This window comes from Dipodomys spectabilis, unplaced genomic scaffold (assembly GCF_019054845.1).
Source record: "Dipodomys spectabilis isolate Male_0828 unplaced genomic scaffold, ASM1905484v1 ptg000108l, whole genome shotgun sequence".
Taxonomy (NCBI): domain Eukaryota; kingdom Metazoa; phylum Chordata; class Mammalia; order Rodentia; family Heteromyidae; genus Dipodomys; species Dipodomys spectabilis.
The window spans coordinates 17,592,560-17,614,497 of NW_024870785.1; the positions used below are offsets into that span (position 1 = coordinate 17,592,560).

Consider the following 21,938-nt stretch of genomic DNA (forward strand, 5'->3'; position numbering starts at 1 on the left):
CGGACTCATCTCTAATTAACGACCCCGAAAACTGCCAGAAGTGGAGGTGTAGCTCAAGTGGTAGAGTTGGTAGAGTACTAGCCTTTGGTTAAAAAGCTCAGAGACCAAGCCTAGCCTTTGAGTTCAAGCCCCAGGTCCAACACCAGGAAAAAAAAAAAATCAGGCACTGTGGTTCCTACCTATAATTTCAACTATTTAAGAAGCAGAGAAAAGGGGAAAAAAAATTGCAGATATTGGGAGGATTGTGATTTAAAGCTAGACCAGACAAAAGATCCCATCTCAATCAAAAACTGAGTGCAGTAGTGCACACTTGCCATCCTTGCTAGTTAGAAGGCATAAATAGGATCGTGATCCAGGCCAAGCAAAAAGGTGAGACTCTTAAAAAAATAACAAAAGCAAAAGAGATAGGGATGTGGCTCAACTTGCAGAGCACCTGCCTAGCAAGTTGAAGGCCAAGTTCAAACCTGAGTACCACCAAGAAAAAGCCAAACTAACCAATCAAACAAAAACACATACAACTATCAGTGGCTCACGAATCTCCAATTAAGAATTTGACTTAAGGGGCTGGGAAGGTGGCTCAGTGGTAGAGCACTTGCTTTGCATGCCTGAGGCCCTGGGTTCGATTCCTCAGCACCACATAAGCAAAAAGAAAAAAGCCGGAAGTGGCGCTGTGGCTCAAGTGGTAGAGCGCTAGCCTTGAGCTGAAGAGCTGAGGGACAGCGCCCAGGCCCAGAGTTCAGGCCCCACGACCGGACCAAAAAAAAAAAAAAAAAAGAATTTGACTTAAGTTAGCTGCCAGTGTTCAGGCCTGTAATTCTAGTTACTCAGGAGGCTGAGATCTGAGAATTGCAGTTCAAAGCCAGCCTGGGCAGAAAAGTCTGAGATCTCCAATTACCACCACCAAAAAAAAAGAAAAAAAAATGGAGCTGTGATGCAAGTGGTAGAGTATTAGCCTTGAACAAAATGCTCAGTCAGCACCCAAGTCCTTAATTCAAGCCCTGGGGCATGTACCAAAACAAGGAAAAAGATTTAAAAAAAAAAAAAAAGAATTGTACTAGCTGGATGCTGGTGGCTCATGCCTACAAACCAAGATACTTAGGCTGAAAATGGAAGGACTGAGTCAAGGCCAGCCTGGACCAAAAAGATGGTTATGAGACCCTATCTTGGTAATAACCAGCAAAATGTCAGGTCCACCAGACACTGGTAGCTCACACCTGCAATCCTAGCTACACAGGAGGCTGAAATCTGAGGCTTATGGTTCAAATCCAGATCAAGCAGAGAAGTCCATGAGCCTAAACTCTATAGTTTGTATGTATAGCAACACTTTAAAATATCTGGCCCTGACTACAGATAGAATGGATGGAAATCCCAAATCCTTTGGGATTTTTTCTACTGTAAATTTCCCACTTAGTCTGTACTTATTCTGACCAGGAAAAAGAAAGCATTTCTCTAAGACTTGGTTATGGACTAGTTCCTAGGTTAGGGAATGAATAACCATACTACTAAGTATCAGAGTTCTTCTAAAGGTAGTAAATTAATGGCCAGTTTCCTGTCATCCCACTACACATGCATCTCTTCGATGTGATTTTTGCCTCTTCCCATCAAAAGGTGGAGCTGTTCTCTACTCCCTAAAATAGCCAACTTGGCTATGACTTCCTCTTAAGCATAAGATGGGGTAGAAATAATGCTACACAGTTCCTGCTCTTGGACTTTCAGATCTCTAAGCCTGTGCCATGTAAGAAAACTAGAGTAGCTTCCTATGGAACTGAGATGGAACTTCTTGCTGGCTGGCACCAGCTGCAGACACATGACTAAAGCCATCATGGGCTTTCCAACCTAGTTCTGTCTCCAGCTAAGGGAAGTTACAAGCCAGGAAAGTAACTAACCAATCTAATCATGACAAATAAACCATCATCACTCTATGTCATTCAGTGTGGGGGTGCCTTGTACAAATAACAGTTAACACTCAATTATGTTCCTGGAACAACACAGGAAAATATAGAACTCTTAATAGTGCTTGATTTTGAAGACTTTAAAGCCATAGCTGGGAAAACAGGTGTCTATCATCACACCTGGTTTATTGTAATGGCATCTTTTAAATTTTTTTGCCTTGAAATGCATTCCTTTGGATCTCCACCTTTTGATGAATGCAAGCAAAAAAAAAAAAAAAAAAAAAAAAAAAACAAAAACCCTCTTAGCTCTATTTACTGTGTGAATTATCCTGCCTTCCCTTATCTTAGAAAATTTACAAACCTACAAAAGTCACAATAAAAAAATTGCATGAAATTTTATCAATAGTTTAGTAAAAAGGGAGTCACATAAGTTTTAGGGGCTTGAGATAACAGGTTTAGTGGTACAGCACTTGCCACATATATGCAAGTACTGGGTTTAATCCCCAGGGATTTTAATAACTGTAAATAAAACATAATTTTCAAATCAATGCACAAGTAAAACACAGACGACACATTACAGTTATGCTCATATATCTCCTCTGCTCTTACTCAGCTTTCTTGCTCACAGCTGGCATTCTACTATAAGCCAAGCCTCCAGTCCCAAAACACACTTCTTAAATGTTTAAGCTAAAAATCCCATACACAATATAAGTAAATGTATATCTTACACATTTAAAGAAAAACAGGGATTTTTCCATAATCAAAACTTTATTGAAAAACAGACACCAAAATAGGAAATCATTGTTATGTACCTTACAAAATCAAACATAATTATATTATCTTGGTAGAGTCACTGAACTTCTGGTAAGGCTTTCTGTGAGGAAATGTAAATTCAGAAAGTTGTATAGATCATTAGTGTTGCTTTCTTCTAAAGGAACAACCTGTAAAAGAATCATGAGTATGTAGTGAACAAGTTTATTACACTTTTGGTGTTATTTTAGTAGCAGTAAGTACTTCTTTAAGTAAAAAGTTAAGTTTAGGGAATATTCAGTTAACATATACAAATTATATATTCTTTTATATCATAAAATCTGCTATAATGTTATATGAGTTATATTTCAATAGGAGCAAAATTGACACTATAGTTTTAGTCATGATAGAAAGAAACAATTTACTACCATGAACCTGAAAATTCAATGACTAAATAGTTTGAAGACTCACTGAATTTTTAGCAATTATTTTGATTAATTCCCTAGCTTTTATTTTCCTTTTAAAAGTAGCATGTACTAACTGTACAAAATAGGTTTCACTGTGATGTTTTCACATGTAATTTGACCATTCTGGTCCACCTTCCTTTTTCCCAAATAGTTCACTCAAAGCTAAAGAGAACTTAGTAAAGCTTAGTAGAGTTCTAAATAGAACTCTGTTAGGAACTATGAAGAAAACCCTGCTATGGAGAGTCTGTCAGCACAAGTATCCAAGATTCTAGCTTACTAACATAAAGGTTTCACAAATCTTTCAAGTATATTGTGAGAATAATTAAACATCTTGTGCTGATCAAACAGACCATAGATTTATTTTGTCTAGTCCTTTGGCAACTCTCACAGAAAGAACATGGAACCCACAGATCCCCAAGATATCACAGCCTCTTTCAAGTACTTGAAATCTGAAAATATTACTAAAAAAACCCCAGTGCCACTTCCAGCCTTTCCTGGTTATGTGGTACTGAGGAATGGGGCCCAGTGTATGCTAGGCAAGCACTCTACCAGCAAGCCACATTCCCAGCCTGATAAAAAAATTTTTTTAAAGAACTGTCTTAAGTCATATGTACTGAATACATATCAAACAAAATATGAGAAAAATTTAATTATGTTTTTTTAAAAATCCTGTGTCCTAGCCAGGAGTTGGTGGTTCACACCTGTAAATCCTAGCTGCTCAGAATGCTGAGATCTGAGGATAGTGATTTGAAGGCAATTATGGCAGGAAAGTTGGTCAGATTCTTATCTCCAAATTACCAGCAAGATGCCAGAAGTTGTGACATAAGTGGTAGAGTGCCAGCCTTGAACGAAAAGCTAAATGTGTTCAAACCCCAGTACCAGCATGAATAGAAGAGAATAAACTCATGGCTGGGTCAGAAATTCCATAGTCTATACCTTCTGTAAGCCTGGCTTTCCCTCCTGTAGGTTGGCACAGCACTGTGGAACAGCCTACACAAAGAACCACTGTCTGAGCATGGCTGAAAACCGTGGTAATCTTGTAGCAACCTTTAAAAAAAATAAATAAAGGTAACATTAAGTATGAAAATATAGCACCTGTTCAACATACTTCTAATATTACCTCAAAGTCTAGGGTTTATTTTACCCTTAAATATTATCTCTTCTGCCAGGTACCTAAGTACCTAAGTTTGAACTTAGGGTCTTGTTCTTGCTGGGGCAGGTGCTCGATCACTTGAGGCACTTAGCCATCCCTCAGCTCTACTTTGACCAGTCACCTTTCAAGTACACAGTAGCCATATGGCTGGCAGCCACCATTCCGGGCAAACAGATTCAGACAGAAGAGCCAACAGACTTTTCACTGCATTATGAGAAAGAAGACTCATCTGAACAGTGTAAAGACTTAATCTGAAGGTCCATCTTCACTCCCCATCCCCAACAGGTTTCTACTCTGGTTTCATCATATTTATTATTCTGACATGGCTGCGATCTCACTCTGAGTCAACGGAGGCACCATATGAGTTTGAAAGTACACACCAAAACAGCAATAATAGCCAATGTGCACAGACGTTTCCGTAAGGGAAAAAAAAAAAAAATTAAGGTTTTTTTACCTGGACATTTTACATCCATAAAATAAGAATTTGGACTTTGAACTAGCCGTTTCTTTTTATGCTTTTTCTTCTCGTCTTCCAAGGACGGATGGAGTAAATCTCTAGCCAACTGGATTTAAACACAAAACAAAACACTGGAATTAAGCCTCAAAGCTCGAAGGTTTAACCGTATGGAAAAACACAACACAACAAATCATAACAACAGTCCTACCCCGCGGGGGGAACACGTCAGCTATCGAAAGTTACCTTAAAAAAGCCTGATCACTGCCATCCACACTTTTGTGTCCCCCCCCCCCCCCCCGCATGTCCCCCTGCGATGGGGCGCATTATGATGCCCGGGGCGCAGACCGGGAACCGTTAATCCCGTTCTTCACTAAATTGAACCAAATCTCATCTCTGACGAGGAGACTGATTCCAGGCTCGCTGGGGAGGGGAGGGGGGGTAGGGGGGAGCCAAGTACCCCGAGGCCAGGGTACCCCCCACCCCCAATTCCATCCGATCGGACCCGGAGACTGAGCTCGGACGGCCCCCGAATGCCCAAATCATCGCAGCCAAGCCAAACCTGCTGAACCCCGGCAGGAATTCCCCGTCCCCGCCGACTAGGCGCGGTGAGGCCGGGAGGGCGCTTCCCCGTCCCCACCCCCCCCGTCCGCCGCGGGCCGGCCTCCCCCGCGCAGGGCCCCGCCACGAGCACGGAGGAGGGGTGCGGGCAGCCCCGGCCACCCCGCCGCGCTCGCCCGGGAACACCCTGAGACCCTTCGACCGACGGAACGCCCGAGGTAAACAACTCACGGGCATGGCGCCGCCTCTCGCCGGGCTCCCGGCCGCGCGCTCCAGCTGCGGCTACCTCCGGCGAGCCCTCGCACGCGACTTCCGAGAGCGGAGGGGTGGAGCGGAGCGGCGGCACGCGCGTCCGTCCTCTCTAGGCGCTCTTCTCGGTGGTGCGGGAGGTCCGGCTTGGTCAGTGGGGCCCCGCCCAGGGCGGTGTTGAGGACGGCGGGGGCGGGCTGCTCTGCGCGTGCGCGGTGTCCCTTCTTTCGGGTGCTGCTGAAGGTGAGCCCGGGCACCTCCCCGCCTTCTATGGTTTCTAAGTCCTTTGCAGGCCGTGCCTGTGCCTTAGGTTTGCTTTGCTCTGAAGTCATATTTTGTTTGGGTTTTGCAGCAGAAGGGTTGAACCCTCCTTAGCTGTGTCACTCAGCTAACACTGCAGCCTTCCCTCCCCTCCCCCAAATTGAGCCTCTCTCTTTCTAAATTGCCCAAACTGGAAATGCACCGGCCTCAGTTCCCGGAGTAGCTGGGATTACAGGCGTGTTCCACAACACCCGGCCTTGCGATCTCTTTTAAGCAGTAGCCAATTCCCTGCTAGGCTCGGTGCTTTTTAAAGAGACCCTTTGCTTCCCTTCCAGAAGTGAGCTCCCCTTGAGTAAGGAAGGATCCCTCCCAGGATCGTGAACACCTTCCAGACCAGATAACTCCAGCCTAAAACAGTGGCGAATGCCCACATTCCCTGACATTAAAGGCATATCTCATGTGGACAAGTTTGAAGGATGCATATGTGAATGAAAACTGAAAAGCCCTGGAGTCACCTGAGCAGAAAAATGTCCCATTGAATCACCTTTCTATTGCTCTTTGCAAAAGCAATTCACATATAATAATTTTGGAAAACAGAACAGAGAGAAATTAAAATGACCTCCTAGAAATAAACATCACTGTAAGGTTTTAGGTGAAGAAAAAACACGCAGGAAAAGGTAAAAGTGAATAAAAAGAAAAGTTTATTAGAGTGCGCTCCTGGGTAAACTCCCTGGTCAGGATCAGAGAGGTTGCCCCGAGTCTGTTTGTGGCAGGGTTTATATGGCCGAGGTCAGCAGGAACTTTTAGCATGTAACTTGTTTTGCAAGTTTGAGCAATTTCAGGCTAGTGACCCCGAAGAATGATTGGGACAGGTGGTGTATAAGGAAGTGGCTTTTCTTGGCTGCTTCTGCCCCTCAGCAGCCTGACAATCACTACTTTTTTTTTTTCCATTTTCATTTTTTTTGTGCTGGCCCTGGGGCTTGAACTCAGGGGCCTGAGCACTGCCCCCAAGCTCTTTTGCTCAAACCTAGCACTCTACCACTTGAGCCATAGCTCCATTTCTGACTTTTTGCTGGTTAATTAGAAATAAGAATCTCATGGACTTTCCTACCCAAGCTGGCTTCAAAACAAGACCCTCCAATCTCAGCCTCCTGAGCAGCTAGGATTACAAATGTGAGCTACCAGCACTCCCTAATCTTTCTTGATGCCTGCCTTTGATGTTCTTCTGTCTCAAGTTAGTGTGATGAAAAGAAACCAAGGGACTATTGAATTCTGACTCTGCCTCAGCCAACTTATCTCTAAACTTAGGAAGACAACTTGTGTTCATTTGGGGATGAATGAACTTACTGTAGAGAGCCCTGTTTTTCTCCTTGGAACGTGTACACAGGCACACATATATGAAATACTTGTTTTTCCATTTGAAAAAAACTGATTAAAAGGCTAATAGTTAAAGGATTCAGTATTAAGAATAGGGCTCTATTTATTCACACTGGAGAACTTACTGAACTATTTATGGAATGCCTGCTATATACGAAGCAGCAAATAATGTAATGGCTCCTCCCTAAAAGCACAGGAAGTATACAGAATCTCCCTGAATTGCTTCCCCATTTATAAAATTTTAAAAATCGATACCTTTTTCATAAGGTTATATATATGAAGATAAAATAAAACTGTGCATACTTTACCCTAAATGTTCAACCAATGCTAAGTGTAATTTCTTGTGCTTATTAACAATAAAGAAATTAGCCAAGTGCCTGTGGCTCACACCTGTAATCCTACCTACTCAGGAGGCTGAGATCTGAGGGTGCAGGTTCAAAGCCAGTCTAGGCAGGAAAGTTTGTGTCTTTCTTATCTCTAATTAACTACCAGAAAGGGGGGAAAGCCTTGGAAAATGCAATGTTTTAACAACAAGGCTATTGTATCTGCAGAAGATGACTTGCCTTTGATAAAAGCTGAGAGACTGTTCTTTCAAAACCCAATAGGTGGTACAAGGAGCCACTAGTACAGGACTAGTGCTGGTCAAACAAGAGCCTGAACATCCTGCTTGGGGAGACAGCTTTTGGAGCACCTTCCTGGCAGGAGGTTTGTTTGTTTGTTTGTTGTTGTTGTTGTCAGCCCTGGGGCTTGAACTCTGAGCCTGAGCACTGTTCCTGAGCTCCTTTGCTCAAGGCTAGCATTCTACCACTTTGAGTCACAGTGACACTTCTGTTTTTCTGGTAGTTAACTGGAGATGAGTCTTATGGACTTTTCTTTTTCTTTTCTTCTTTTTTTCTTTTTCTTTTTTTGTAGTCATGGGGCTTGAACTCTGGGCCTGGGCGCCATCCCTGAGCTCTTCAGCTCAAGGCTAGGGCTCTACCACTTGAGCCATAGTACCACTTCCGGTTTTTCTGGCGGTTTATTGGAGATACGAGTCTCACAGATTTTCCTGCCCTGGCTGGCTTTGAGCCTTGATCCTCAGATCTCAGCCTCCTGAGTAGCTAGGATTACAGATGTGAGCCATCAGCACCTGGCTCATTAGGAATATCTTTATTATCCATCCATACGGGCACTTCTGAGCTTTTTTTTTTTTTTTTTATTACAAGGCAGGAAACAGTGTAACTCTTCATACATATAGCTCTGTGGCAGTGTTATTTTATTCCCAGAATAAAAGAGAGGGGCAGACAACAGAAATAGAAAATGTGAGAAACAGTTGGACCACCATAGCAGTCTACATATGGCATAACTGACCTTGAGGAAAGAAGAGTTGATCTACTTGATCATTTTACTAAGCTTAATGTATCACATAGAATAAGAGCTCAATAAGGGAGCACATTCTGATATGTGCTCACATTCTGATGTATATGGTACTGGGACTGAATTTAGGACCCCACCTGCTTGCTAGGCAGGTATTTTTTTCCCAATGAGCTATGCCTTTGGTCTTTTAGTTTTTGTTGGTTTATTTCAGATAGGGTCTCACACTAACCAGGCTGGACTAAAACTGTGATCCTCCTACTTCTACTTCCTAAGTAGCTGGAATTACGGGAATGTACTACCATGCTCAATCTGATTTGTTAACTATATAGTAATATAGAATTTCAGGTTAAGAAGGGACAATCTGCTCCAATTTTATAGACAGCTTCAATTTTTCTTTATATTATATCAAGATCTACTTGTTTAAGTTAAATTCAGCTTTTTTGGTTCTGGCTGAGGGATGAAACATAGAAACACAGGTTGTTTTTTCTAAACAAAGCTGAATAAAGATGCTGTTTTTCTTCTTAGGCTGAACTAGCATTATACCAGTGAATTACATAAACATAGCTAACTGAAATCTTGTCTTTTTTAAATGTTACAAAACCTCATATCTTTCCTGCTATATTGGCATTTTAAGAAATCTGAGGAAGACTGGGTACCAGTGGCTCACACCTATAATCCTAGCAACTCAGACAGAGACCAGAAGATCTTGGGTCAAAGCCAGCTCAAGTAGAAGCCTCTTAATTCCAAACAACCAGCAAAAAGCCAGGAGTAAAAGTGTGGCTCGAGTGGTAGAACAGTAAAAAAGTTAAGGAAGAGCATGAAGCTCTGAGTTCAAGATCCAGTACTAACACACACACACACACACACACACACACACAATTCTATGTTAGACCAAATTCTAGTCTGCCATCAATAATGTCATTCACTTTCTTGTTCCACAAGCAAGTGCCCCAGGAAATGACTAAGAAGAATAGTGCTTCAGGGAGACCCATGGATCTATTGCATCCAATCATCATCAGCAAAATTTCCCTGTGTGCTTCTCATAGACCACCAGGTGGACATTAGGCAGCAGACCCTTTCCACGCAAGCCGGAGCCCTGGCCTGGCCCCTCTCCCTGCCACCCCACTGTCTTAGCCAAGGCTCCTTGGGTTTCAAATAACCAAGATATCTCATCCTTGCCTGAGCTAAAGTGGACAGTGCACTGGACATGGGCCAGGGCAGGAAGGGCAGCCAGGCCCCATGGGGGTGGCAACAAAACTCTGAGAGGCCACTAGGAGTGGGGACAGCAATACTCTTGCCCCTCCTTTTGTCTCGCAGGGCGACCCAGTTTCTCATCTCTCCCTCTGACACAGCTTCAGTCTCTTCTTGTAGCCCAGTTTTCTCTGACTTGCAGGGCACATCAGGAAACAGCCATGGCCACTGTTTTAGGCTGTCCTCATTCCACAGCTACTTGTGGCTGGCCAGAGGCCAGTGTCCCAATTCCAAATGGTCTACAGTGAATCTGGTGATCTTAACTTAGGGAAGGGTGACTACCCCTCATTATCCCTGGCCAGGGCAGCTACTTGAATAATGCGCTCTGTACAGGGGCTTAGGAAACACCACAGAGTACCTATTTTTTTCTTTTTCTTTTTCTTTTCTGATCGTGGGACTTGAATTCAGGGCCCAGGCAACTCTGAGATTTTTTTTTTTTTGCTCAAGGCTAACATTCTACCACTTGAGCTCCACTTCTGGCTTTTTTTAATTGGCCAAGTGGAGATAAGACTCTCACAGATTTGGGCTGGGAAGGTGGCTCAGTGGTAGAATGCTTGCCTTACATGCATGAGGCCCTGGGTTCGATTCCTCAGCACCACATAAGCAAAAAGAAAAAAGCTGGAAGTGGCACTGTGGCTCAAGTGGTAGAGTGCTAGCCTTGAGCTGAAGAGCTGAGGGACAGCGCCCCCACGACCAGACCAAAAAAAAAAAAAGACTCTCACAGATTTTTCTGCCCAGGCTGGCTTGGAACCTCAATTCTCAGATCTCAGCCTCTTAAGTAGCCAGGAATACAGGCATGAGCCACTGGCGTCCAGCTGACTTCCTCGGATTTATTGCCACAGCTGCCTGGGGCCTAATAGCTGGTGACTCTAAGTTCTCTTTCCTCCTTCAGGCAGTTTCTCTACTGCTCTACCTTCTCCCTAAGCCGTAGAGCATGAATTAGATGTAGTATGTTCATTGAAAACTATTTTCTCCATGAAGGTTAGCAAACTAGTAATACTACAACAAAAACTTCTTTTTTTTTCATAGAGAATAATGAAACCTGAGGGGAGACACACCACACCTGTGATCCTAGCTACCTGGGAGGCAGAGATCAGGAGATCAGAGTTCAAGGTCAGTATTGGGGCATAGAAATTCATAAAACTCCATCTCAACCGATGTCTGGGCGCAATGGTGTGCACCTGATACCCAGCTATAGGGAAAGCACAATGGCTAGGTACACTGGAGCATGGCTATTATTCCCAGCAATTTGGAGAAGCAGAAGTAGGAAGATTGCAGGCCACACCAGCCTGAGCATAAAATGAAATCCTACATTCAAAAGAACCAATGTAAAAGGGGCAGGAAGGGTGGCTCAAGTGGCAGAGTACCTACTTAGCAGGTACAAGGCTCTGAGTTCAATCCTCATTACTTGCCCCCCCCCCAAGAAGAAGAATTAGAGGAAGAAGAAGAAGGAAGAGGAGGAGGAGGAAGAAGAGGAGGAAGAGGAGGAGGAGGAGGAAGAAGAGGAGGAAGAGGAGGAGAAAAGAGAAGTTACTGATGTTAGGGCAATATAAAAAGAATTAAGACTCTCTCATAGTTTTTAAGGAACCCAAGGTCATCTAATGTTAAGGCAGAATCCGTATAACACGTTCACAACACAATGGCATGCTACACTAGAAATACTAGAGACTAAGAGAAAGCAATCATGTATCAGTCAGCTTTTTGTCCCTATAACAAAACACCAGAGGGAAACCAATGCAAAGGTGAAAGAATTGTTTGCAGAGGTTTCAGTCCATGATTGACTGGCTCCAAGGCCCAAATTGATGCAGAGCATCATGGTATGAGGAGCATGTAGCTTTGGAGACTATCAGTAACTAGAGAAGGGAAAAGAACCTCGGATAAGAGTTAGCCTTCAAAGGCACAGCCCAGTCATCTACTTCCTCAAGCTAGGCCCTTTCTCTTAACAGCCCATCAATCCATAATCAATGGATTAATGAATGAAGTCTGAAGTCAATGATCCAGTACTCTCTCAGTAATTCTCATGATCCAGTAATCTCTCAGTAATGCCACTAGCTGGGGGCTACACCTCAACACAGGAGCCTTTGGGAATATTTTATATCCAAGCTATAATATCCAGGAAATAATACGTTACAATTTGCTACAAGCGTGTGTTGTTAGTGGAACCTATTTGAGAGGCAGAAACCCCACATTACTCAAACTAATCAACAATTCTCTGATGTGATTCGTGTGTGTGTGTGTGTGTGTGTGTGTGTGTGTGTGTGTATGTGTGTGTGCCAGGATCAGGATTTGAACTCAGGGCCTCATGGTCATGCTGGGCTTGCTTGCTCATATTTGGTGCTCTACCACTTAGGACATGCATGGAGTCCAGCATTTTACTAATTAATTACAAATGGACTCTCACAGGCTTTTCTGCTTAGGTTGACTTCAAACCATGATCCCCCAGGTCTCAACCTCCTGAGTACTTAGTATTACAGATCAGTATCCAGCTCCATAGTGTGATTCTAAAAAGCACTAGTATGACTTAATTTGAACTCAAGGCTGCACAACTAAATAGGCAGTCTACCACTTGAGCTACATCTTCAGACCTTTTTCCTTTAACTATTTTTCAGATAGGATCTTGAGCTTTTGCCTGGTGTTGGTCTCCTGCATAGCTGGGATGACAGGTTTCACCAACTTTTTGCTTGGCTGGGCTTCAAACTGAAATTCTAATCTGCCTCCCAAGTAGCTGGGATTATAGGCATGAGTCACCACTCCCAGTATGGTTTCAGGTAAATCATGTAACCATATCTTTTAGTAAACAGTGAAATAGAGCCCATTTGAGTAAGACTCAGACTCCCTTCCTTCCTTCCTTCCTTCCTTCCTTCCTTCCTTCCTTCCTTCCTTCCTTCCTTCCTTCCTTCCTCCCCACCCCCCCACCCCGCTTTTCTTTCTGCTAGTCCTGGGGCTTGAATTTAGGGCCTGGGCACTCCCCCTGAGCCTCTTTGAGCTCAAGGCTAGTAGTCTACCACTTGAGCCACAGCACCACTTCTGGCTTTTTCTGAGTGGTTTATTGGTGATAAGAGTCTCACGGACTTTTTTGCCTGCTGGCTTCAAACTGTGATCCTCAGATCTCAGCCTCCTGAGTATCTAGAATTACAGTGTGAGCCACTGGCACCCAGCAGACTCAGACTTGAAATAAGGAAAGATAGCTTACACAGTGCTGATCTTGTTGCAGACTTTGTATACTGCTATCCCTAGCAGTCTCAGACAGTTCCTCACCTGCCACCAGCAGGACTCAATAGATCTTGGTGCTACGCTCCAGCCAGACATCTGAGACATGCACTGACTCCAGGCTTGTCTCTGCACGTCAGTGCCAAATCCATTCTCTGTCCAGGTATTGGGAGCCCAATTGGGCTCTTTTACATTAGCAAGTCTGCACTCAGGAAACAGAGCCTTAACCACGGTAACAGAATAGAGGATATACTCCAAACTTAGGAAATTTGGGGTTAAAAAAAAAAAAAAAGCTCCAATTCTCCTTTTTCATTTCTGTGTAACTTTACATGACAAAACCTGTCACGGTCATCATTAATTAAAACTGCCTCTCATTGCCCTCTGAAATGGGGCTGAATTAGCCTATTCATTTTACAGCTGACAACACATATAGAAAGGCTTAAGGATTTGCTGAAGTAGAGTTCAATCCAGGAAGTCTGGCCTCATTCCCTTTCTAGCCCATTCTTCTTCAAAGTGGCCAGCTCTTAACTCTAAGCAGCTTAAAGAAGTCAGCTGGGCAGAAGGGTTTGGCAAGGCAAGGGCAGGGACATGGACCAAGGACGCAGCCTGAATCTTTGGAAACAGCCATGTCCTATATTTTCTGCTTTCCAGGAAGAAAAATTATTCACCCTCCACCCTGACTTTGTTCTGTTGAATCAGGGAGCCAAGACTGAGCAGGACATTGGGGCAGAGTTGGAACATTGCTCCATTTGGTCTGATAAGAAAATGGCCTGCCCACAATCCATATTCCAACCTCATTGAACTCAAGGCCTGGTGTTTGCTAGGCAAATGCTCTACTACTTGAGCCATACTTCCCAATTCTTCCCCCCCCCTTCCCTCCCCTCCCCTGCCAGTTGTGGGTCCTGAACTCAAGGCCTGGGCACTGTCCCTGAGCTTCTTTGTGCTCAAGGCTAGTGCTCCACTACATGAACCACAAGATCACTTCTGGTTTTTGAGTGGTTAATTGGAGATAAGAGTCTCATGGGGACTTTTCTGCCCAGGCTGGCTTCCAGCCTCGATCCTCAGATCTTAGCCTCCTGGGTAGCTAGGATTATAGGCATGAGACACAGGGGCCAGCTCCTTTTTTGTTTTTTTTTTTTAAAAAATGCTTTTTGCCCAGGGTTGGCTTGGGGCAGCCATCCTCAAACCTACAGCCTCTTGTGTAGCTGGGATGACAGCCTTATGTAACTGTGGTTGTTCTTATTTTTTATTTTTTGGCCAATCCTAAGGCTTGAACTCAGGGCCTGGGCACTGTCCCTGAGCTTCTTTTGCTCAAGGATAGTTCTCTACCACTTGAGCTACAACACCATTTCTGGCTTTTTTTGTTTATGGGGTACTGAGGAATTGAACCCAGGGCTTCATGCATGCTAGGCAAGCACTCTACCACTGAGCCACATTCCCAGTTCTCTGTGGGTTTTATATCTGCAGATTCAATCAACCACAATCAAAAATATTTGAGGGCTGGGAAGGTGGCTCAGCGGTAGAGTGCTTGCCTTGCAGGCATGAGGCCCTGAGTTCAATTCCTCAGTATCACAAAAGCAGAAAAAGCCGGAAGTGGTGTTGTGGCTCAAGTGGTAGAGCGCTAGAGTGCTGCCTTGAGCTAAGAGCTGAGGGACAGCGCCCAGGCCCGGAGTGCAGGCCCCATGACTGACCAAAAAAAAAAAAAAAAATTGAAAAAAATTGCATCTGTACTGAACTTGTGCTGACTATTTTATTGTCATGATTCTGTAATACACTGTAACAACTATTTGCATAGCATTTACTTTATAGTAGGTATCATAACTCATCTGGATGACTGAAGTTATATAAATAGATGTAAATTATATATTAATACTATATAAATTATATATAAATATATAAATACTATACTATATCTGAAAGTGGTCCTGGAGCCCATTTCCATGAATGCTAAGGGATAGTTGTTCATTAAATAATGATGATTGTATATTAAATATTTCAAAATCAAAGCTGAGTGCCAGTGGCTCATGCCTGTAGTCCTAGTAACCCAGGAGGCTGAGATTTGAGGATCACATTTCAAAGCCAGTCCAAGCAGGAAAGCCTGTGAGACTCTAATCTCCAATTAAAAACCAAAAGAAACTGGAAGTGGAGCTCTGGTTCAAATGTTAGAGTGCTAGCCTTGAGCAAAAGAAACTCAGGGACAGTGCCCAGGCCCTGAGTTCAAGCCCCAGGACTGGCCAAAACAACAACAACAACAACAACAAAAACCTCAAAATCAAAACTATTCTAAGAGTAGACCCAGGCCCATATTAGTAAAAGCCAAATAAGGCTCATGTATCATGTTGAAACACTTAGAAGTTAGGAATGAGCCAAGCACCAGTGGCTCATGTCTATAATAGTAGCTATTTGGGAGCCTGAGATCTCAAGGATCAAGGTCTGAAGCAAAACTTCAGAAAAAGCCCAAAAGATCCCATCTCCAATTAAGTAGCAAAAAGCAATGCCAGAAGCATGGTTCAAGTGCCAACAATGAGCAAGAAAGCTAAGTGAGTGCAAGGCCCTTAGTTGAAACTCTACCACCAGCAAAGCAATAAATAAATAAGGACTGAAGCCAACAAATGTGTTTCCTGCCTTGACTGATAATACATTTATAATGACCTAGAAAACCATCAGAGCACCGCACTAGAATGTGGTGGTTCAGGAAGAACAGTCCTATATATGATACCCCCAAAAAATGGACCCCACCAAACTTTGATCATCCCTATATCCACTTTGGCCTGTGGTGCTATGCCAATGATAAATTCCACTCTGAGAAGGATTGATCGGGGATGGAACCCGCACAGTCCTAGTTGACATATCAAGACCTTGTCTCAAAGAAAAGAAAAGGCAGTTGTTAAATGAGTGAAATATGCAGAACACAAACTATAATTTATCCACATGACTCAATCTTGCTTTGATGACTCACAGGTCCTTTCAAGGATCATGCATTTCTCAGCATTATTCCACGTGTCATCTTGGGGTGTTTACATGTGGCCAAGTGGCTGAAAGGGAGAATTCTACAGTGCCTGGAAGATAGGCTTTGGTATCTACCAACACATTAAGTCTGTGTGTTTAAATGTCAAGTATAGAAATATTACCTTTCATTACCATCTAAAGAGATACATCACAAGGCAGTTGTTTATGAAACCAGAAGATCCCAAATGAGGAGTGTTAAAATGGCCTGTATTTATAAGACTTAACCAGAATTCATGGCCCTTGACCCTCACAGGAGAATATTAGAACAGTTAATGTATTATTGCCATTATTTAATCTTGTTAAAACCAATCATGAGATTATCATTTGCTAATTAATGCAAACATATTTAGCACTGTGTGGCTAATCTATGCCCAGCCCTGTGTTAGTCATGAAGGTAACAATGTGAATATAAGTCATCCTCTCAAGAAATTTAAATAATTCATCTCTAATAATGTTTCATTGTGTAGATCATTTTATAACATTTTAAATGTCATTGGAAATTAGCCTGGGCCCATGTGAGTGTTGATAATTCTATAATTCTCCAACTACAGAACACTACAAAAGAAAAATGACAAATGTTAGCTTGACATTAGTCTTTTTTTCTCCTTCTCGAATACAAAACACACATACATACAAAAACAAAACATACAGAATATTATTGAGAAATCAAGGGTTTGATTCTTTGCATTGTCATAAGTCTGGGTAGATATACTTCTCTTTTTAGGTGATTGATTTGTGTGTGTCCATCCTCAAGCTTGAACTCAGGGCCTGGGTGCTGTCCCAGAGCTCTTTGGCTCAAGGCTAGCTCTCTACCACTTGAGCCACAACTCTACTTCTGGCTTTGGCTTTCTAGTGTGGCTAATTGGAGATAAGAGTCTCATGAGGACTGGGAATGTGGCTACGTGGTAGCCTTGGGTTTGATTCCTCAGTGCTACATAAACAGAAAAGGCCAGAAGTGGCACCGTGGCTCAAGTTAGTAGAGTGCTAGTCTTGAGCACAGAGAGGCTCAGGGACAGTGTCCAGGCCCTGAGTTCAAGCCCTAGTACTGGAAAAAAAGAAAAAAAAAAGAGTCTCATGAACTTTTCCTGCTGGGGATAGCTTTGAACCATGATCCTCAGGTCTCAGCCACCTGAGTAGCTAGGATTACACTGTGAGCCACTGGCTCCTGGCTTCTAGTTGAATTTTATTTCAGCTTAGTATCCCCAGGTAGGGAGGATATAACTACTATACTTTCCCTAAGTCCTGAAGTTATGATGGTGGGGGGGGGGGGTGGGCAGCAGAGGTTCCTGCCCTGGGACTCAAGAGAACCTGGAAGGCAGAGACAGGGAGGCAGGGACAAGTTTCTGAGTCTAGTTTGTCTGGAACTGTGGGAAAAGACCCTGCCAACTTTCCTGAGAGCTTACAGTAAACCTGCTGATTCTGATCTTGACAGCAGGCCTTGTCCATCTGACATCTTTCTACTTAAACAAAAGGGTTTAGATTAAGTCAGCTTCCCAATGAATATTCTGCAGAACACAGGTGCCATAAGACCAAAAAAGGAGTTTGTCATGCCCGGTTGTGGGCAGGCTCAGGCACCTCAGTGTATTAAAGCTTTGGAGAGGTTGAAGAACTGTGTCCAGGGAATGTTTTCCCTTCCTCCCATCACCTCCTCACCGCTGTGTATTCATCGGATGCTCTGAGGCACCCGTACTTTGACAAACACTGGAATAAACACTCTCTCCAGTCACTGGTATGATGGCATCTTAAGCAAAAAATAATCTTCTAGAAAAAAAGAGGTCCCTTACATGAGTCAACTTCTCTTTTTAATCTTTTTTTTTTCTTTTTGCCAGTCTTGGGGCTTGAACTCAGGGCCTGGGCACTGTCCCTGAGCTTCTTTTTTTATGCTCAAGGCTAGCACTCTACCACTTGAGCCACAGCACCACTTATGTAGTGCTGAGGAATTGAACCCAGGGCTTTGTGCATGCTAGGCAAACACTCTACCACTAAGCCACATTCCCAGCCCTCATTAGTCAACTTCTTACATTCTATGTTCTAATTATAGCAGTGAGAGAAATTATAAGGAAAGTTAGAAATAGCATCAGTAATCCAAGTGCTGGTGGTATAAAGTTGTAATCCTAGTTACTCAGGAGGCTGAGATATGAGGATTGTGGTTTGAATCCAGCCCAAGCAGAAAAGTCCATGAGACTCTTGTGTCCAATTAACTACAAAAAAATCCAGAAGTGGAGCCCTGGCTCAAGTGACAGAGTGCTAGCCTTGAGCACAAAAGCTCAGGGACAGTACCCAGGTCCTGAGTTCAAATCCCAGAACTGGCACCAAAAAAAAAAAAGGACAAAGAATTTTAGTATTCAGTTTCTTTACATGGTATTTGCTTATTAAAAATAAAAATTCTTTGATTTAGTGGCTAAGTAAACTACTTCTCCCAGCAGTGAATTGGCTGCCCAAGGTCCCAACTCTAGTGTGGCCTAGTCCCAAAGTAATTAAAGAGCCAGGCAATTTGCATTTCTTTTTTTCACAAAACTACTCCTGAGTAGCAGATGGGAAACACAAATGTTTTGCTCTCGAGACATATGGAAACCTCTCTGTTTCTTTCATAAAAATCTCAATGAATATTAAGCCCCAATGATGCTATTCACGGCAGCAAGATTAAGATGTTGTAATAATCCTTCAAACAGGCCTAATCAGGCGATTGAACTACTTGGATTTCTGCAAGTAATAGGTGGAAAATTACTATGTGATTGGGATTTCATTAGCAGTTTTTCTTAATTTGAATTTTCATCCTGACCCAAAGAAATTCTGTTTGTTTGTTTTTGTTTTAGCATTCTACTAGATTAGCATCATCATTTTCTAATTGTTTAGTCTTTGAAAACAAAGTAAGCAAGCCTGATGATATGGCTCATTCCTGTTATCCTAGCTACTCCAAAGCCTAAGATCAGAAGATCATGGCTCAAAGTCAGTCAGGGCAGAAAAAGAACACGAGACTCATCTCCAATTAGGCAGCAAAAAGCTGAAAGTGGAGCTGTGGCTCAAGTGGTATGGGGCCAACTTGAGCAACCAAGCTAAGTGACAGTGCTTAATCCCCAAGTTCAATCCTCAGTACTGGCAGACACACACACACACACACAAAACAATAATCAAAGCTCTTAGCTTAATTTCATGTTAACTCCTCAGAACTGTGCAGTTCTGTCTAAACAAGCAATGTTGCAAAGAGACAGAACGTTTTATCAGATGTTCTGGAGCTGTTGGACACATTCTCTGATTTAACACTGTTTGTAAGTCTTGGCTGTTTAATTACGAAATAACCTCTCCAAGTTTTTCAAGAAATGATTAGCCATATGAAGCAGGAATCAGAGGCAAGAATCTGGTTGGGTTTGGCTCAAAAGACAAAGCAGACTTTCTTTTTTTTTCTATGTCTTTAATTCAGTACTGTAGTGACTGTAAATCACTGCCTCGGGAAGGACTGAAACTTTGTACTTCTTGGGAAGACAGAAGTACCAATGACTTGAGTCATAAGGGTGAACTAAATGTACCTTAGAACAAGGAACTAGGTGCCTCGGGGCCCCATTTCCCAGAACTACACCCTGTCTGGGACCCCAAAAGTCCTCTGAGGCTACTGGAAAATCCCTCCATCCACCAAGGGATTTTGGTGAGGGCAGGCTTGGGAGACCATGCTGTGAGACCAGAATCTCCAATCCTCAGGTATTTTGTCACGGGAGCATGGATCAGCAACCTGAGAGACTTTACAGTTGGAAAGGAATTTTCTGATCCAGTCCCCTAATATTCATTTACTTGTTCCAGTAATGGGGTTTGGACTCAGAGCCTGTCCCTTAGCTTTTTCTGTTCAAGGCCAGTGCCCTACCACTTGAGCTATGGCTCCACTTCTGGTTTTTTGATCGTTAATTGGAGATAAGGATCTCAAGGATTTTCTTGCCCAGGCTGGCTTTAAACCTAAAGTCGTAGGTCCAGTCTCCTGAGTAGCTAGGATTATAGGTGTCAGCCACTGGTATCTGGCTTATTTAAACTCTCTATTCCAATCTGTTTGAATCTGGAAGCAAGGGACCCAGGAGTTTCAGGAAGACATTTTACTACTGCATACTACTTTGAAGAGCAGAGAGATGGAGATAGAGATACAGATGTGAGAGGTGGGGGTGTGGGGAGAAAACAGCTCTCAGACAGGTCATAAACTCTCTCCTTAATGAACTCTTAATGACCTATATGTGATTCTTTCACATATAGATGATCAAATAAGTCTTTTCACTAATTTAAGTCATAAAATACATTTTATTAATACTATAAGCATCCCGACATCAGTTAGGATTCTGATTGGGACTTTCAGTAATCTGGACTCAGCTATTGGATCAAAGTCCCTTTTAAGGTTGACTAGCAAAGACTTCCTTAGGTAGAAGATAGTAGCTTAGTAGTACAGTGCTTGCCTACTGTGCAGGACTCTGGGTTCTATCCTTACCACTAAGAAAAAGAAAGACTTTCAAAACTTTTTCAAGATGTTCTACCCCAATAACTGGTAATGGCTCATGCCTATAATCCTAGCTACTCAGGAGCCTGAGATTTGAAGATCAAGGTTCAAAGTCACACTGGGAAGACAATTAACCACCTATTAGCTGGAAGTGATCTGTGGCTCAAGTGGCAGAGTGTCTTTAAACGAAAAAGCTAAGGTTCCCAGGCTCTGAGTTCAAGTCCCAGTACCACACCCCACACACAGGCCAAAACTTGTTTACAAGAAGCTCTACCCAAAATACATGGCAATGCCTAGGTTAATGTAAAGGAATGAATTTTGCTAACATTTTATCCTCAGAAACCTTTTTCTGTTGTGACAAGGGCTCTCAATTCAGCAAGTCAGAATATGGGTACAATGCATCTTGATCACTGTCTCCCCTTCACTGTTTACTTATATTTTTATTAGCACATAGTAGTTGTACAAAGAGGAGTTTGCATTGTGACTCTGTGAGATGATTCCTGTCCAGAAGTGGAACCATTCAGAAGAGTTGCAACTTAAGGGCTTCTTTTGGGAGTGGTGTGTGTGTGTGTGTGTGTGTGTGTGTGTGTGTGTGTGTGTGTGTGTGTGTGTGTGTGTGTGTGTGTGTGTGTGTGTGTGTGTATGCAGCACTGGGGCTTAAGCTGAGAGCCTCATGTTCTTGCTTGGCTTTTCTACTCAAGGCTAGCTCTACTCTGGCTTTTTGGTGACTAATTGGAGATAAGAGTCTCATGGACTTTCCTGTTCAGTCTGGCTTGAAACCGTGATCCTCAGATCTCAGCCTCCTTAGTATCTTGAATTACAGGTGTGAAATACTATTGATTAAAAGGGACTTCTTTTTTATTCTGAGTGCCTAGGGATTCACCACTGGCCCCAAGAGAAGAAGTGTCTTCATCTGGCCATTGGCCTTGATCCTTGCCCAAGTTTATGGGGCTTATGGGAGAGGTAGTCTTACCTTGGTCGTGTTCAGCCCTCCTTCACCTTCTTTGCACCATGGCTTTGTCATAGAACCTGAGCTAGGAAAGACTCATTCATCAAGCAGATACAATAATTTTAAAAATTGTCATCCCATATTTAAAAAGTATTGCATCCAGTGGCAATCTACAAATTTTTAATAAGCAGTGTCTAATCAAAGTAGAAGCCTGGACAATCAGGATGGATGGTGAAGTAACCAAGAGACTTCTGACCAATCAGAATAGGTGCTTCAGTGATCTGAATTAAAAACCAGCCAAACAGAATTGGCATTTGACCCCCATCACCCTAAATGCAATGCATACCAGTGAAGTATCTACCTTCCATATTGAACTTTTCACTTGTGTGTGCTCTTCCCTCAATTAGCTGAGAGAAAACAGAGGCCAGGAACCACATGACAGATTTCTCCAGGTGGCTTGCTGATCTGGCTTCATAATGGGAGCTTAATGAATATTTGTTTGAGTGGACATTATTCACTCAGTGATCA

General features: G+C 43.0%; 1 protein-coding gene across 1 annotated transcript; it reads right to left on the minus strand.

Annotated features, from left to right (window-relative positions):
* Nucleotides 1–2,641: 2,641 nt before the first annotated feature.
* Rps27l (ribosomal protein S27 like) lies at nucleotides 2,642–5,612 on the minus strand. The gene is made up of 4 exons (XM_042688008.1): nucleotides 5,509–5,612; nucleotides 4,717–4,825; nucleotides 4,046–4,156; nucleotides 2,642–2,833 (listed from the first exon to the last, which is right to left on the minus strand). The coding sequence occupies exons 1-4, from the start codon at nucleotides 5,512–5,514 to the stop codon at nucleotides 2,805–2,807; spliced, it is 255 nt and encodes an 84-aa protein (XP_042543942.1). The 5' UTR covers nucleotides 5,515–5,612; the 3' UTR covers nucleotides 2,642–2,804.
* Nucleotides 5,613–21,938: the final 16,326 nt, after the last annotated feature.

What these genes read in the sequence shown, in the direction of transcription:
- Rps27l (XM_042688008.1), bottom strand. An exon ending in TATGGATGTAAAATGTCCAG is followed by an intron (nt 4,157 to 4,716) that starts GTAAAAAAACCT and finishes TTTTTTTTAAAG; the next exon opens with GTTGCTACAAGATTACCACG. An exon ending in GAAAGCCAGGCTTACAGAAG is followed by an intron (nt 2,834 to 4,045) that starts GTATAGACTATG and finishes ATTCTTTTACAG; the next exon opens with GTTGTTCCTTTAGAAGAAAG.